The following is a 16,993-nucleotide window of genomic DNA, read 5'->3' on the forward strand; positions in this document are numbered from 1 at the left end:
CTTTTAGATGGGCGCACGGAAGTGCAGAGAATAGAGGGATATGGATCATGTACAGATGAGATCAGAGGGATATGGATCATGTACAGATGAGATCAGAGGGATATGGATCATGTACAGGCGGATGAGATCAGGTTAACTTAGCATCATGTTCGGCACAGACATTGTGAGCCGAAAAGGCCCATTCCTGTGCTAAGTTCTATGTTCTATGTTCTACGTTAACCCAAACCACAACCCGACCTCAGCATTGAACAATTATAGAGTTGTATAAGGTTTACCCTACACACTTTGATTTACCCTATTATGGTGTGGGGTGGTTAACTAGTATAACTGATAGTTCATTGTATAATAGTTTATTCCATATTTATCTATTATATAATTGCAGCAATGTTACTGTAAAGCTGTGGCATGTAAGAATATTACTTGTCCAGTCAGTGTACGTGACAATTAAACACCCTTGACTCTTGAATTCACAGGGGCAGAATTTCTTGAGATATTTTTATTTAGAAGTCTAACTGTAATTATGCAAAAATATTTATTAAGACTTTAATGATGTGAGGCAAATGATTTGATCCAGAATCTTTTCCGTTCCCATTCCCACACAGATCGTTCTGTCCTAGGTCTCCTCCATTGTCACACGCAAATTGGAGGAACAGCATCTCATATTTCGTTTGGCAGCTTACAACCCAGTGGTATGAATATTGATTTCTCTAACTTCAGGTAGCCCCAGCATTCCCTCTCTCTCTCTCTCTATTCCTCCTCCACCCAAGTCACACCAGCTTCTCGTTTTCACCCAGCAAACAACTAACAATGGCCTGTTTACTATGTCAACGTTACTTTTTTTGCATATCTTTCAATCTGTATCTCTCTACATCATCGTCTATATAGACAATAGACAATAGGTGCAGGAGGAGGCCATTCGGCCCTTCGAGCCAGCACCGCCATTCAATGTGATCATGGCTGATCATTCTCAATCAGTACCCCGTTCCTGCCTTCTCCCCATACCCCCTGACTCCGCTATCTTTAAGAGCTCTATCTAGCTCTCTCTTGAATGCATTCAGAGAATTGGCCTCCACTGCCTTCTGAGGCAGAGAATTCCACAGATTCACAACTCTCTGACTGAAAAAGTTTTTCCTCGTCTCAGTTCTAAATGGCCTACCCCTTATTCTTAAACTGTGGCCCCTTGTTCTGGACTCCCCCAACATTGGGAACATGTTTCCTGCCTCTAACGTGTCCAACCCCTTAATAATCTTATACGTTTCGATAAGATCTCCTCTCATCCTTCTAAATTCCAGTGTATACAAGCCTAGTCGCTCCAGTCTTTCAACATATGATAGTCCCGCCATTCCGGGAATTAACCTAGTAAACCTACGCTGCACGCCCTCAATAGCAAGAATATCCTTCCTCAAATTTGGAGGAACTTGTACGTGACAAGTCAAGGATATCTCTCGTTTCCTTTACCCCTAACAATTCAGAAGAGGTGTCTCGACCCGAAACATCATCCATATATTCTCTCCGGAGATGCTGTCAGTCCCGCTGAGTTACTCCAGCTTTTTGTGTCTATCTTCAGTTTATAATAATAATAATAATAATGCATTTTATTTATATAGCGCTTTTCATATACTCAAAGACGCTTTACAGAGATTTTGAGAACATAGGGAAATGAATAAATAGATAAATAAGTAAATAAATAAATGAACAGAGAAAGGAGACAGAAGGTGAGGTGACTTTCAGTGGTTGAAGGCAGTAATGAACAGGTGAGACTTCAGACCCGAAACGTCGCCTATTCCTTCTCTCCTGAGATGCTGCCTGACCTGCTGAGTTACTCCAGCATTTTGTGAATAAATACCTTCGACCAGCATCTGCAGTTATTTTCTTATACTGATTGTGGACGATCAGCGATAATCACAGTGAATAGCGGTGCTGGCTTGAATGCACCTATTGCCTATTGCCTATTGCCTCCTCACCACCTTCTAAACTCCAGTGCGTACAGACCCGGTGTCATATGTAAGCTGGTTGGTCAGAGTGAGCCAGTTGGGTGTGGTAACCTGGTCCAGGTGGTAGTTTGCTAGACAGAGACACCTGGTGGCAAAAGTCAGGTGTGCAAGAGTTTAGCTTAGTTTAGTTTATTGTCACGTGTACCGAGGTACTGTGAAAAGCTTTTGTTGGGTGCTAACCAGTCAGCGGAAAGACTATACATGGTGACAATCGAGCCATTCACAGTGTACAGACACTGTACATGATAAGGGAATAATGTTTAGTGCAAGGTAAAACTAGTGATGTCCGATCATGGACAGTCTGAGGGTGACCAATGAGGTAGTTCTGCGCTGCTCTCTGGTAGTGGTAGGATGGTTCAGTTACCTGATAACAGCTGGGAAGAAACTGTCCCTGAATCTGGAGATGTGCATTTTCACACTTCTGTACCATCAATTCACTGAGATTTCTTGCGGATTATTGTCGTTCAGATTCAAAAGTGTCTTAGTGTCCTACTAATCTGCAGACGTGTCCAGTAATGCATATCATATGGAATGGTTCACCTGCACCTCCTCCAACCTCATCTATTGCATCCGCTGCTCCAGATGTCAACTTATTTACATCGGCGAAACCAAGCGCAGGCTCGGCGATCGCTTCGCTCAACACCTGCGCTCGGTCCGCGTTGGCCAAACTGGTCTCCCGGTGGCCGAGCACTTCAACTCCCCCTCCCATTCCCAGTCTGTCCTTTCTGTCATGGGCCTCCTCCAGTGCCATAGTGAGGCCCACTGGAAATTGGAGGAACAGCACCTCATATTTCGCCTGGGCAGATTGCAGCCCAGTGGTATGAACATCGACTTCTCCAACTTTAGATAGTTCCTCTGTCCCTCTCTTCCCCTCCTCCTTCCCAGATCTCCCTCTATCTTCCTGTCTCCACCTATATCCTTCCTTTGTCCCGCCCCCCTGACATCAGTCTAAAGAAGGGTTTCGACCCGAAACGTCACCCATTCCTTCTTTCCTGAGATGCTGCCTGACCTGCTGAGTTACTCCATTATTTTGTGAATAAATACCTTCGCTTTGTACCAGCATCTGCAGTTATTTTCTTATACTATCATATGGAAAGGTAGATGGAGAACAACAAATGCAAAACTCCAGGCACCAGGCACAGTTACTCTACCACCTGCCTTCCTAATAGCACGACTAAGCAGAAAACATCTGATAAACAGTTACCCCATGCTTGCAGAGATAGACACAAAGTGCTGCAGTAACTCAGCGGAACAGGCAGCATCCCTGGAGAAAAGGGATAGGTGAATTATCGAGTCAGGACCCTACTTCTTTCTTCAAGAAGGTTCTCGACCCTGAAAAGCCACCTATCCATTTTCAGATTCCAGATTCTGAAGAAGGGTCCCGACACAAAATGTCACCTATCCTTTTCCTCCATCAGTCGGAAGGATTCTAACCCGAAACTAGGTTAATTCCTGGAATGGCGGGACTGTCATATGTTGAAAGACTGGAGCGACTAGGCTTGTATACACTGGAATTTAGAAGGATGAGAGGAGATCTTATCGAAACGTATAAGATTATTAAGGGGTTGGACACGTTAGAGGCAGGAAACATGTTCCCAATGTTGGGGGAGTGCAGAACCAGGGGCCACAGTTTAAGAATAAGGGGTAAGCCATTTAGAACGGAGATGAGGAAAAACTTTTTCAGTCAGGGAGTTGTGAATCTGTGGAATTCTCTGCCTCAGAGGGCAGTGGAGGCCAATTCTCTGAATACATTCAAGAGAGAGCTAGGTAGAGCTCTTAAGGATAGCGGAGTCAGGGGGTATGGGGAGAAAGCAGGAATGGGGTACTGAATGAGAATGATCAGCCATGATCGCATTGAATGGTGGAGTTGGCTCGAAGGGCCGAATGGCCTCCTCCTGCACCTATTGTCTATTGTCTATTGAAACATCACCTATCCTTTTTGCTCCCGTCTGAAGAAAGGCTCGCGACACAAAATGACACCTATTCCTTTTCTCCAAAGATGCTGCCTGACTTGCTGAATTGCTCCAGCACTTTGTGTCTATCTTGATACAAACCCGCATCTGAGTTCTTTGTTTCCACTTGTTTCATCAATCTTGCGGACCGTGGACTTTCTGCTGTACATTGCAGAGACAGGCTTTCTCTGCAAAATATGTCAAGTTTATGAAGGGCTAGTGAGCCTACGGCAGTGACCTCTCCCCAGACCAACAACTCCCAGTGTAGAGATGCTAGTTAGGGTCAATCAGCTACATTGGGTGGGCCACATCGTTCACATGCCCGCCTGACGCCAAATTCATGAAAGGTGTATCCTATTCTGAGTTTAGAAGGATGAGGGGGGACCTCATTGAAAATGATCGAATAGTGAAAGGCCTGGATAGATTGGATGTGGAGAGGATGTTTCCACTAGTGGGAGATCTAGGACCAGAGATAATCGCCTCAGAATAAAAAGTAGGAAGGAGATGAGGAGGAATTTCTTTAGTCAGAGGGTGGTGAATCGGTGGAATTCATTGCCAGAGAAGGCTGTGGAAGCCGTCAATGGATATTTTTAAGGCTGAGTTAGATAGTTTCTTGCTTAGTGCAAGTGTCAGGGGTGTCAAGGACTGGACAAGCTAGATGCAGGAAAAAGGTTCCCAATGTTGGGAGAGTCCAGAACCAGGGGGCCACAGTCTAAGAATAAAAGGGAGGCCATTTAAAACTGAGGTGAGAAAAAAAACTTTTTCACCCAGAGAGTTGTGAATTTGTGGAATTCTCTGCCACAGAGGGCAGTGGAGGCCAATTCACTGGATGAATTTAAAAGAGAGTTAGGTAGAGCTCTAAGGGCTAGTGGAATCAAGGGATATGGGGAGAAGGCAGGCACGGGTTACTGATTGTGGATAATCAGCCATGATCACAATGAATGGCGGTGCTGGCTTGAAGGGCCAAATGGCCTCCTCCTGCACCTATTTTCTATGTTTCTATGTTTCTATGTTATGGGAGAAGGCAAGAGAACGGGGTTAAGAGGGAAAGATAGATTAACCATGATTGAATGGCAGTGTAGACTTGATGGGCCGAACGGCCTAATTCTGCTTTGATCACTTGTGAGCATGAGCTTTATCAAAGGTAAAGGGTTACCTTTAAGGGCTGTCAAAGGGAAATATTCAAGTTACACTTCTTAGCTACCAGGGTGAAAGACAGGAGCTAGGGCAACTTTATCTCAATTCTATCTGGAGACCAAAGGGGAATTAGTCCAATGGAGAACATCTCACCTGCAGTACCTTTCCACTGATGCTGCCTAGTTTTCAACAAAGAACAGCACAGCACAGGAACAGGCCCTTCAGCCCACGATGACTGTCCTGACCATGATTGCAAGACCGACTCTTATTTCTCTGCACATAATCCATATCGCCCTCCATGTGCCCATCCAAAAGCCTTTCAGTGCCATTATCGTACCTGCCTCCACCACCAACCCTGGCAATATGTTCCAGGCACTCACCACAATCTGTGTAAAAAACTTGCCCCGCGATTCTCATTTAAACTTTAAACCTCTCAACTTAAATTTATGCCCGATAGTACATGATATTTCCAGCCCGGGGATAAAGGTTCTGCCTGTCCACTCTATCGATGCCTCTCAGAATTTTGTGTACTTCTATCAGGTCTCGACACAACCTCATAAGACAAAGGAGCGGAATTAGGCCATTCAGCCCATCGAGTCTATTCTGCCATTCAATCACGGCTGATCTGTTTTTCCATCTCAGCCCTATTCTCCAGCATTCTCCCCGTAACACCATTCCTATGATTTAACACCATTTAACACAGATTTAAACACCATTCCTAATCAAGATCTTATCAATCTCCGCTTTAAAAATACCCAATGTCTTGGCTTCCACTGTCGTCTATGGCGATGAATTCCACAGATTTATCATCTTCCGGCTAAAGAAATCCCTCCTTATCTCCACTCTAAATCCTTCACATTTGCAAGAGAAAACTAGTTGAGTTTAGTTTCGCTTCGCCGAGGTACAGTGAAAAGCTTTTTTTGTTGCGTGCTAACCGGTCAGTGAAAAGACCAGCGTAATTACAATCAAGTGTGTAAAAAGGAACTGCAGATGCCTGGAGATGCTGGAGGAACTCAACGGGACAGGCAGCATCTCTGGAGGAAAGGAATAGCTGTAGGAAAGAACCGCAGATGCTGGTTTAAATCGAAGGTAGACACAAAATGCTGGAGTAACTCAGCGGGACAGGCAGCATCTCTGGAGAGAAGGAACAGATGATGTTTACTCAGGGTGTCTATAATTACAATCAAGCTATCCACAGTGTACAGATACAGGATAAAGGGTATAACGTTCAGTGCACAAAAAAGTAGTCCAGTAAAGTTTGATTAAAGATAATGTAAAGTCCAATTAAAGGTAGATAAAGCTATGCAAGTCTGTCCAACCTCTCCTTGTAGCTAAGTGCTGGGTAATCTGAACATTAAACTGCTTTTATCTCACTAACTATTACAGTATGTAACAACTAGGCGTACCACAGGAGACACAGGACCATCCATCCTTAGTTTAGTTTAGTTTATTTTAGAGATACAGCACAGAAACAGGCCCTTTGGCCCACTGAGATCGTGCAGACCAGCGATCCCTGCACACACTTAACACGATCCTACACACTAGGGACAAATTACCAGTTTTTTTTTACCAAACCGATTAGCTTGTAAACCTGTACGTATTTGGAGTGTGGGAGGAAACTGGAGCACCCGGAGAAAACTCACGCAGGTCACGGAGAGAACGTACAAACTCCATATAGACAGCACCCATAGTCAGGATTGAACCTGGGTCTCTGGCGCTTTAAAGCAGCAACTCTACTGCTGTGCCACTGTGCTGCCCCTGATCCTGATGCTCATCCCAACTACCAAACAACACAAGTAATGAGTTCTTGAGTAGCTGATCATAGTTAAATTCCCACACCTGGGATAAAGTAAACACTTGCTTACCTTTGTGTTTCTATCATCCCAATTTGTGATGTTTAATTGAAACTTGTAACAAATTATACCGAAATCAAATTTTGGAAGTGTCCATTTGACCTCATCCGTGCTGCTGTTGATCGTGACACTTATTGGACTGTTGAGTTTATCTGCAAAAATAAAACTCATTTCAAAGTCACAGCTTGGTTGAGACACATCAGAAACAGCTCTAAAATTTCACGTGGAATCGTAATGTCACTTCATTGTTCCACTCCCAGTGCACACGACAATTAAACACTTTTGACTCTTGACGCCTCTGTAAATCGCATGCAAAACAATTTTGGGTGGTCAACTCGTTCTCCTTAAGAGGGTGATGGCTCTACTATCTAGAGACACAACACAAAATGAGACACAAGAGATTGCAGGTGTTGCAATCCTGAGCAACAGAACCTCATAAGTTATGTTATGAGCCTCCTTCATAAGTTCACAAGTTATGGAAACATAGAAACATAGAAAATAGGTGCAGGAGTAGGCCATTCGGCCCTTTGAGCCTGCACCGCCATTCAATATGATCATGGCTGATCATCCAACTCAGTATCCCGTACCTGCCTTCTCTCCATACCCCCTGATCCCTTTAGACACAAGGGCCACATCTAACTCCCTCTTAAATATAGCCAATGAACTGGCCTCAACTACCTTCTGTGGCAGAGAATCCCACAGATTCACCACTCTGTGTGAAAAAAAACTTTCTCATCTCGGTCCTAAAAGACTTCCCCCTTATCCTTAAACTGTGACCCCTTGTTCTGGACTTCCCCAACATCGGGAACAATCTTCCTGCATCTAGCCTATCCAACCCCTTAAGAATTTTGTAAGTTTCTGTAAGATCCCCCCTCAATCTTCTAAATTCCAGCGAGTACAAGCCGAGTCTATCCAGTCTTTCTTCATATGAAAGTCCTGCCATCCCAGGAATCAATCTGGTGAACCTTCTCTGTTCTCCCTCTTTTTAAAGACAGAGATAGATTCTTGATTAGTACGGGTGTCAGGGGTTATGGGGAGAAGGCACGAGAATGGGGTTAAGAGGGAGAGATAGATCAGACATGATTGAATGGCGGAGTGGCACTGGTTAGCACGCAACAAAAACTTTTAACTGTACCTCAGTGCACATGACAATGAGCTAAACTCAAACTCAAACGCTTCTCCCGATCAATCACCGCCTGCCACTTTTCCGTTTACAGATATTTCAATTAAGTTCCATCAGAAAAAACCCCATACAAAGTGCCTTACAGAAAAGGGACGGTTTCACTATTCTGCAATACGGCAATCTGTCTTTCTTGTTCACGTCGCTGATACAGATGATGATCTCGATGCTCTTGTTAAAGTAATATTTGTGGTTGACACAGCCAACGTTCCTCCCTCCATCCAGGTAATCGGTGCAGTTGTACACCTCCGATGGGTTTCGCTCCCTTAAAGAAGAAAATTGAGAGATAAACTCTACAAAATAAAGACGAATAGGTCTGGACGGGACAGACAGAGAGAGACACCTGACCCCTCCATATCTCCGTTGCTCCCTCTCCCCTGACTCTCAGCCTGAAGAAGGGTCAAGGGGTGGTGAATCTGTGGAAATGATCCCGATGGAAGAAGATGAAGAAGAAAAAGGGGACTTGTTTCATAAGTTCATGAGTGATAGGAGTGGAATTAGACCATTCAAACATATGGAAAGATGGTCAGGAAAACTGTCAGCCAGTAAGGAGATAGATAGATAGAGAGAGATAGATAGAGAGAGATAGAGAGAGAGAGAGAGAGAGAGAGAGAGAGAGAGAGAGAGAGAGAGAGAGAGAGAGAGGGTAGAGAGAGAGAGAGAGAGAGAGAGAGAGAGAGAGAGAGAGAGAGAGAGAGAGAGGGAGGGAGGGAGAGAGAGAGGTAGAGAGAGAGAGAGGTAGAGAGAGAGAGAGAGAGAGAGAGAGAGAGAGAGAGAGAGAGAGAGAGAGAGAGAGAGAGAGAGAGAGAGAGAGAGAGAGAGAGAGAGAGAGAGAGAGAGAGAGAGGTCGTGTTTTTCTCTGCTCCGGCGACTGAGAAGTTTTGAAGCAACCTTTCAAGGTTCTTGTCGAAGGAGGAGGAACAGTTGCAGTGAGATTTCATAGTTCGACCGAACGTCGGACTGTGGAAACTTTCCTTTGTTTAAGGATTTCTCCATTTCGTGTGGAATTCCTGAGTTCCTCTGCACCGCGGAGGGAGCAGCCGTGGCTGGCGGATTGCCAAGAGTGCCTGGAGATCGTGGGTAGGAATGATTTCGGTGTCTTTGACATTTATAGCACCGACTCTCTGCCCCAATACCGTTTTGCACACTGCTGTTGCCTGGGCTTAAGGTGAAGAGGGTATCTTTTGCTTCTGTCAGGGCTTTGAAGAGCCTTCCAAAAGCTGCTCTGGACTGTGGAGGTGAGCTTGGGGACTTTCCTTTCTTTGGCTGGAGGAAACTGCTTCTGCTGCTTATTCAGACTGTGACTGTCTCTGAGGATCGCTTTTGAGCTGAGGTGCTGCTGTCCCTGTCCCCGGCTGCTGCCACTGTCATGAAGGCGGGGGCTCGGCCTAAGGTTCAGAGCTACGCAGTGGCGGCTTCGACGGCGGCCTCGAGGCCACTCATGGATGAGCCTCATGTTGACTTGGACTGGGATATTTACGGGATCTCGGTTCAAACCGGGTTCATGTGGAGCAGGGCTGCAATTGCAAAGGGCTTGCATGATCTGTTCAAGAGGGATGTCATTGCCTCTTCCGAGAGTGCAGGAGGGAAGGTTCAGTTGATACTGAAGTCCCGGAAGGATGTGGCCCAAGTGTTGGAGAAGGGGCTCACGGTGGAGGGGGTCCATCTACAGGTGGAACCGTGGGTGTCCAATGTAAAATCGGTTCTCCTACGGAATTGTCCCACGTTTCTCCGGGATGCAAAAATCCTTCCACACTTGATGAAGATTGGGGAGGTGCGGTCTAAGCTTACTAGGCTCATGCACCCCGGGAATGACCCGTATGAGAAAGGGGTGCTGAGCTTCAAGAGGCGCGTGTTTATGAAGGTGGAAGTGGGGTTGGGTGCCGAGGGGAGCTTCGCTGTGGAGCATAAGGGTCTCTCCAATCGCGTGTATTGGAGCTGGGGAGAGGCACAGTGTCATGCGTGCAAGGAGTTTGGACATCTCCGTAGAGAGTGTCCCAGGAGCCGGGCCACTGCGAGAAATTCTAACGCAGGGGCCCAGGAATGCAGTGCTGGCCCAACCGGGGCGGCCCTCCATGCCTCGGTGGCCCGGGGTGGAACTGCTGACTCGGCTGGGGCTGCTGGCTCCGTCTCGGTGACCCGGGACGGCACTGCCAACCCATCAGAGGCTGCAAGTACTACCTTGGTGACCCGGAGCAGTGAGGGCCCCCCCCCCCCCCCCCCATGCCCTGAACCTGTGGAGGTGGTAGATGGCAAGGCGCAGGGGAAGGGTGAAGGGGGGGAGGGAGGTTGGGTGACGCAGAAGGGGAAGATTAAGAATAAGGATAAGAAGAAGAATAAGCCCCTCCAAGGGAATCAATCAACAGCAGATGGGCTCCTGCCCAGTGGGCCCAGTGAAGTCCAGGGCGCACCTGGTTTGGCTCAGCAAGGAGCTGAGGTGAATCGGAAGGGGGCAGGTGGGAGCAAACATGGGAGTAGAAAGGGGGCAGCGGGTGGTGCGGAGGCGGAGGACCCTTCCTCTATGGAGGTCACCGCACCTCCCATAGTTACCGGGACAAAAAGAAGGCTGTCGGAAAGCGAGGAAGAGCATGAGCGTGGGCCCAAATTAAGGGGGACGGATATTTCGAGACCTTCCACCCCTGACGAGGGCGGTGACCACGGACTGGTGACTTGTGGGCCGGAGGATGAGCCTCTGGTTCAGGGACCTTCTGCAGGTGTTACCAGATCAGTTACTGGGATCGCCTCCCCTGAAACCGTGTCCTCTGGGTTGGTGGCAGCCCCCTCGTCTCTGGGGCCTTCCGAGGAAGTCATCTCATCGGGTAGCGGGGTTGATGCCCCTGGGAGTGTGTCCCCTGGGTCGGAGGAGGTCCCCTCGTTTCAGGGGCCTTCTGAGGGTGATGGCACGCCGGTTGATGGGTTTGACTCCCCTGGAAATGTGCCCCCTGGGATGGGGGATGAGCAGAGTCAGCCTGAGGGGGGAGGAGCGGGAGATCAAACGTTCCACTCTGTGCTCTGTATTAGAACCAGTGGAGGTGATGAGGGGTGTGATGCCTCATCGGTTGAGGTAGTAGGGGAGACTCCAAGAACACCTGGGACCCCGGGGGTGCCTGCTGTTTTTTCTTCCCCAGACCCAGATGTGGGGTGTGATGGGAGAGTGCAGGAGCCTAGCCTTTTACCGGACAGCTTGTTGCTGTCAGAGGCATCGGGACCCTCCCTCGGCATTGATCCTGGGGGTGGTGTCATGCCGGAGGAGGGGGAGAGCGATGGGCTCGGCCTGTGCAGTGGGGTGAGTGAGCTTTCAGCAAGCTGTAGTCCCACGGACTCTGACACTGGCCTTGAGCGATGTGCAGAGGAGGCTGCTGCTCCAGGTGTGAGTGGGTTGGCGGAGCGCCCAGACTTCAGGGCTGTGTTTAACGCAACCCTTATCCGTGAGATTCAGGACTTTCTCAAAACATCTAAAAGTCACAAGACTAAAGTTGAAGCAGCGCGGAGGCGGTGGGGAGAGCTGCCAGGATTTATTGAGGATCTTGAAAGCATCCTTGGCAGCAAGGATAGTGATATTTCTGCGTCTGTGAGGCATCAGCTTGGGGATTTCTCAAGGTTCCTTAAGGAGGATGGTTCTGTGACCAAGAGCAATGTGAGGAAATAATTCCAACGTGTTTGCAAATTCACAGTAGTTACATTAAATTTAAATGGCAGTAGAGCGAGCTTTCGCAGATTTCAGCATTTACAAGTCCTGAGAGAGGGGAAATACGCGGTGTGTTTTCTGCAAGAGACGCACACTGTTGTCGGTGACGAACCCACCTGGCGACTGGAGTGGGAAGGGGGGGTTTACATGAGCCACCTCAGCACAAACTCGAGCGGGGTGGCTTTTCTGTTGGCCCCGACTTTTCAGCCAGAGATCCTGAAGGTGCAGGAAGTGGTGCCAGGTCGTTTGCTCTATCTGGCTGTGAGTCTGGATGGCATGCCGTTGCATTTTATTAACGTGTATGCCCCCAGCAGTGGCACGATGCAGGCCTGCCTACTTCAGGAGGTGACTGCTCTGTTGAGCACTATTGAAAGAGGAGAGTGTGTCTTTCTGGGGGGAGATTTCAACTGCACACTTGAGGTGCGAGATCGTTCTGGTACTCAGTGTGCCCCTGCTGTAGCAAAGAAACTGAGAGGCTTGCTTAATTCCTTTGAGCTAGTGGATGCATGGCGGAACCTCCACCCTGACTCAAACGCATTCTCGCGGAGGTCTGAGGGGGGCGGTTCCCGCATTGATCGAATGTATATCTCCGGTGCATTTGTCTCCCGTGTCTCAGCGGCCTCAATGCGGCTGGTGCCATGCTCGGACCACTGTCTGGTGCGCGTGGACTTCAATCCGGGGCGCACGCGGGCTGGGTCTGCTTACTGGCATTTCAATAACAAGCTGCTGGAGGATCGGTGTTTCCGGGAGTCATTCAGACGGAGTTGGGTGAAGTGGAGAGAGAGGCAGGGGAGCTTTTCTTCACTTAGGCAGTGGTGGGATGTGGGGAAAGCTCACATCTGCCTCTTTTGCAAGGAATATACGTGGGGGTCGACCGGAAGGCGGGACTCAGCGGTTGAGAGGCTCGAGAGGGAGCTATCGGGGGCGGAGTCTCGCCTGGGTCGGATTGGTGAGGACTCCTGTGAATGGGGAGAGTTTCAGGGGAAGAAGGAAGCCTTGAGGAACCTGCTGCTTGAGCGGTCCCGAGGAGCTTACGTGAGGTCGCGGGTCCAAATGCTGCACGATTTGGACCGAGCGTCACCTTTCTTTTTCTCTCTGGAGAAGGGGCGGGGAGCCCGCAAACAGCTCGTAGAGCTGCTCGCGGATGATGGCTCCTCTGTCACAGATCCAGAGAGGATCAGTGCTTTAGTCCGGTCCTTTTATGGGACCCTGTTCTCCGCAGATGGTTGCAGCGGGGAGGCTCAGCGGGTCCTGTGGGAGGGTCTACCGACTGTAGATAGGGAAGTGTCTGATCTTCTGGATGACTCCTTATCATTGGAGGAATTGACACGTGCCCTGCACCAGCTCAGGAGGGGCAAGTCCCCTGGGCTGGATGGGTTGATGGTGGGATTTGTTGGAGCCTTCTGGGATGTCCTGGGGGATGATTACGTGAAGGTTCTGGGGGAGAGCCTGGCGACCGGGGAGATGCCCCTCTCGTGGCGCAGAGCAGTCGTTGTCCTGCTGCCCAAGAAGGGTGAACTCCGCCTGTTGAAGAACTGGCGCCCGGTCTCTCTCCTCTGTACAGAGTACAAAATCTTTGCACGGGCGATGGCAAATCGCCTAGGCTCTGTGCTGTCTCAACTGATTCACCCTGACCAGTCCTATACAGTCCCTGGTCGGTCCATTCAGGATAACATCCACCTGGTTAGGGACCTGATTTATCTATCTCAGGGCACTGGTCAGTCAGTAGCCTTCCTGTCTCTTGATCAGGAGAAGGCTTTTGACAGGGTAGACCACGACTACCTACTCGGGACGCTGCAAGCTTTCGGATTTGGACCGCATTTTGTAGCCAGGGTCCGGCTCTTGTACGCTGCAGCGGAGTGTCTTGTGAAGGTTAATGGGGTGTTGTTGGCTCCCATTCATTTTGGGAGGGGGGTTCGTCAGGGGTGCCCCATGTCTGGTCAGTTGTACTCGGTCTGTGTAGAGCCATTCCTGTGTCTTCTTCGGAGGAAGCTGACAGGCCTGGCTCTACCAGGTCCGGGGGTGGAAGTGGTTCTTTCAGCCTATGCCGATGATGTGCTCCTTACGTTCACTGACCCTGGTGACCTGCGGAGGATGCGTGACTGCCAGAGGACTTTCTCGGCTGCATCATCCGCCAGGATTAATTGGAGTAAATGCTCTGGACTATTAGTGGGTCAGTGGCAGGTAGACTCCCTGCCGGAGGAGATGGCGATGTATGCGTGGAGCACCACGCACCTCCTCTATCTGGGGGTGTACCTGAGTCCCACTGAGGATGCCTGGCCGGCGAACTGGCAGGAGCTGGAGGTGAAAATCGTCGCCCGGCTGGGACGCTGGTCAGGCCTGCTTGGAGTCCTTTCCTTTCAGGGGAGGGTGCTGGTCATAAACCAGCTGGTGGCCTCCATGTTGTGGTACCGGCTGGCTACTCTTGTCCCGCCCTCCATCTTTGCAACTACTTTACAGAAGAAGCTGGTGGACTTCTTCTGGGGAAATAGGAAGCATTGGGTTACCGCAGCAGTCCTGAGTCTCCCGTTGGAGGAGGGCGGCCAGTCCTTGGTATGCGTGCGTACCCAGGTGGCGGCTCTCCGTCTCAGGACTCTGCGGAGGTATATGTACACGGAGAACCCCCCCAGGTGGCACGCTCTGGCCACGTATTTTTTTCGTCGGGGTTGTTGCCTACGGGGGGTTTCGCGGCTGCCGGTGGCGGGCATCAGTCGACCCGCCTTACGGGGTCTGCCTAGTTTCTATCGGGACGTGCTTAGAGTGAGGAATTTGGTTGTTTTCAGCCGACGTGTTGCTCCACAAAGGGAGGTGGACGTCGTGGCTGCGGGAGCAGCTGGTCCTCACCCTGTCATGGCGGGTGTCGAGGTGAGGCGTGTGCCTAGAGTAGTTCTGACTGAGCTTACCCCCGCTCTGTCAGATTTGCTCATCGGGCCTAGGCTCCGGGATCTCTCCCGGGCGCCGGCTCCGCACAACTTGAGCCGCCTTTCCGAGATGCCCAGCGTGCTGTTTCGTGATGCGAAGAGACGCACACTGTACAGAATGCTCCTGCACATTCTACACCTCCTTGTTTTCGTACACCGCCCTGATACATCTTGGCGGTCTGTGTTACCACCTGAAGACGGGGACGGTCCTCAGTGGGGGGCTCTCTATAAGGGAGTTGTTCCCCTTTACATCGGGGACCTGGGGTGGAGAGTGTTGCACAGAGCGGTGGTGTGTAATAAACTGTTGAGCCGGTTCACGGGCTCGCCGACCGCCTGTATTTTCTGCGGTGACGAAGAGACCGTGTTCCATGTCTATATGGAATGTGAGAGGTTACTGCCCCTGTACCAATATCTGAAGGGGTTGTTCCTCAAGTTCTGGTTACACTTTACTCCTACGATTCTAGTGTTTGGACACAAGGCAGGGGGTGGGGAGGGTCTTTCGGGGGGGTGGGACCTCCCTGTCGGTTTGCTCTTGGGCCTGGCCAAGTTGGCCATTCGCGGGTCCAAGCAGCGGGCGGTCGATGGTCTTGCCAGAGTCGGCTGCCTTCCCCTTTTCCGGGCCTACGTCCGTGCGCGCGTGTCCTTAGAGAGGGAACACGCGGTGACCACGGGGACTCTGGTGGCCTTCCGTGGGCGCTGGTCACCGCGGGGGGTTGAGAGCATTGTAAATAATGAAGGCAACATTGTATTATAATGATTATTTGATGACTTGTAACCCCTGAATGTGGTTTTGATGTGATGTATCATGTGAATGTGCTGAATAAAGTCTTTGAAAATGAAAAAATGAAAAAAAAAAAAAGAGAGAGAGAGAGAGACAGACAGACAGACAGACAGACAGACAGACAGACAGACAGACAGACAGACAGACAGACAGACAGACAGACAGACAGACAGACAGACAGACAGACAGACAGACAGACAGACAGATGCTTGTAGGTTAATTGGGTTCGGTAAATATTGTAAATTGTCCCTCGTGTATAGGATAGTATTAGTGTACGCGGATCGCTGGTCAGCACGGGCTCGGGGCGGCATCGCACCTGTTTCCACGTTGCATTTCTAAACTAAACTGAACTAAACAAAACTAAAATGAGATTAGTTTATCTTGGCATCATATTCGGCACAGACATTGTGGGCCGAAGGACTTGCTCCTGTGCTGCAATATAGCCAATGAACTGGCCTCAACTACCCTCTGTGGCAGAGAATTCCACAGATTCACCACTCTCTGTGTGAAAAAAAACTTTCTCATCTCGGTCCTAAAAGACTTCCCCCTTATCCTTAAACTGTGTCCCCTTGTTCTGGACTTCCCCAACATCCGGAATGCAATACAAATGGACAGGTGAACATAATGCAGAGAACCAGCAAAAGACCAAACAAAATGTTGTCAAACTGGAAAGAGTGCAGACGAAATGTACGAAGATGTTGCCAGGACAAGAGAGTCTGAACTATCGGGAAAGGTTGAGCAGGCTGGGACTCTATTCCTTGGAGCACAGGAGGATGACGGGTGATCATGAGAGGAATAGATCGGGTAGACGCACAGAGTCTCTTACCCAGAGTAGGTGAATCGAGGACCAGAGGACAAAGGTTCAAGGTGAAGGGGAAAAGATTTAATAGGAATCTGAGGGGTAACCTTTTCCACACAAAGGGTGGTGGGTGTATGGAACAAGCTGCCAGGGGAGGTAGTTGAGGCAGGGACTATCCCAACGTTTAAGAAACAGTTAGACAGGCCCATGGACAGGACAGGTTTGGAGGGATATGGACCAAATGTGGGCAGGTGGGACTATTGTAGCTGGGACATGTTGGTCAGTGTGGGCAAGTTGGGCCGAAAGGCTGTTTCCACACAGTATCACTCCATGTCTTTATGACTCTGAAATATACATTGATTGAGATACTTCTTTACCTGTAGGACAAAAGGAATTGTGCATCCTTCGATGCATTTTCGGTAACATCCCAACTGCAGTTCATGAAGGCATCACCATAGAAAATGCAAGTCAAGTTGTCAACTGAGGCAAATAAATCACCTGAATGAACAAGACAAAGTAAAAGTGAGAATATTTCCATCTTGTACATGTAGATTTAATTAAACGTGGAGGTGAGTTCTTCTATTCCAATCCCATCATAATAAATCAAGGTTTATAGACAATAGACAATAGACAATAGGTGCAGGAGGAGGCCATTTGGCCCTTCGAACCAGCACGGCCATTCAATGAG

The 16,993-nt window shown here is 49.2% G+C and overlaps 1 protein-coding gene across 1 annotated transcript in view; it reads right to left on the reverse strand.

Annotated features, from left to right (window-relative positions):
* Nucleotides 1–16,993, reverse strand: part of LOC144595423 (interleukin-5 receptor subunit alpha-like) — a 43,818-nt gene that overhangs the window by 8,279 nt on the left and 18,546 nt on the right. Inside the window, exons 2-4 of the mRNA XM_078402926.1 lie at nt 16,683–16,803; nt 8,203–8,381; nt 6,949–7,088 (exon numbers count right to left, since the gene is read on the reverse strand). Coding sequence (XP_078259052.1) covers nt 6,949–7,088; nt 8,203–8,381; nt 16,683–16,803 — 440 coding nt within the window. The remainder of the gene's footprint in view (nt 1–6,948; nt 7,089–8,202; nt 8,382–16,682; nt 16,804–16,993) is intronic.

This window comes from Rhinoraja longicauda, chromosome 7 (genome assembly GCF_053455715.1).
Source record: "Rhinoraja longicauda isolate Sanriku21f chromosome 7, sRhiLon1.1, whole genome shotgun sequence".
Classification (NCBI taxonomy): Eukaryota; Metazoa; Chordata; class Chondrichthyes; order Rajiformes; family Arhynchobatidae; genus Rhinoraja; species Rhinoraja longicauda.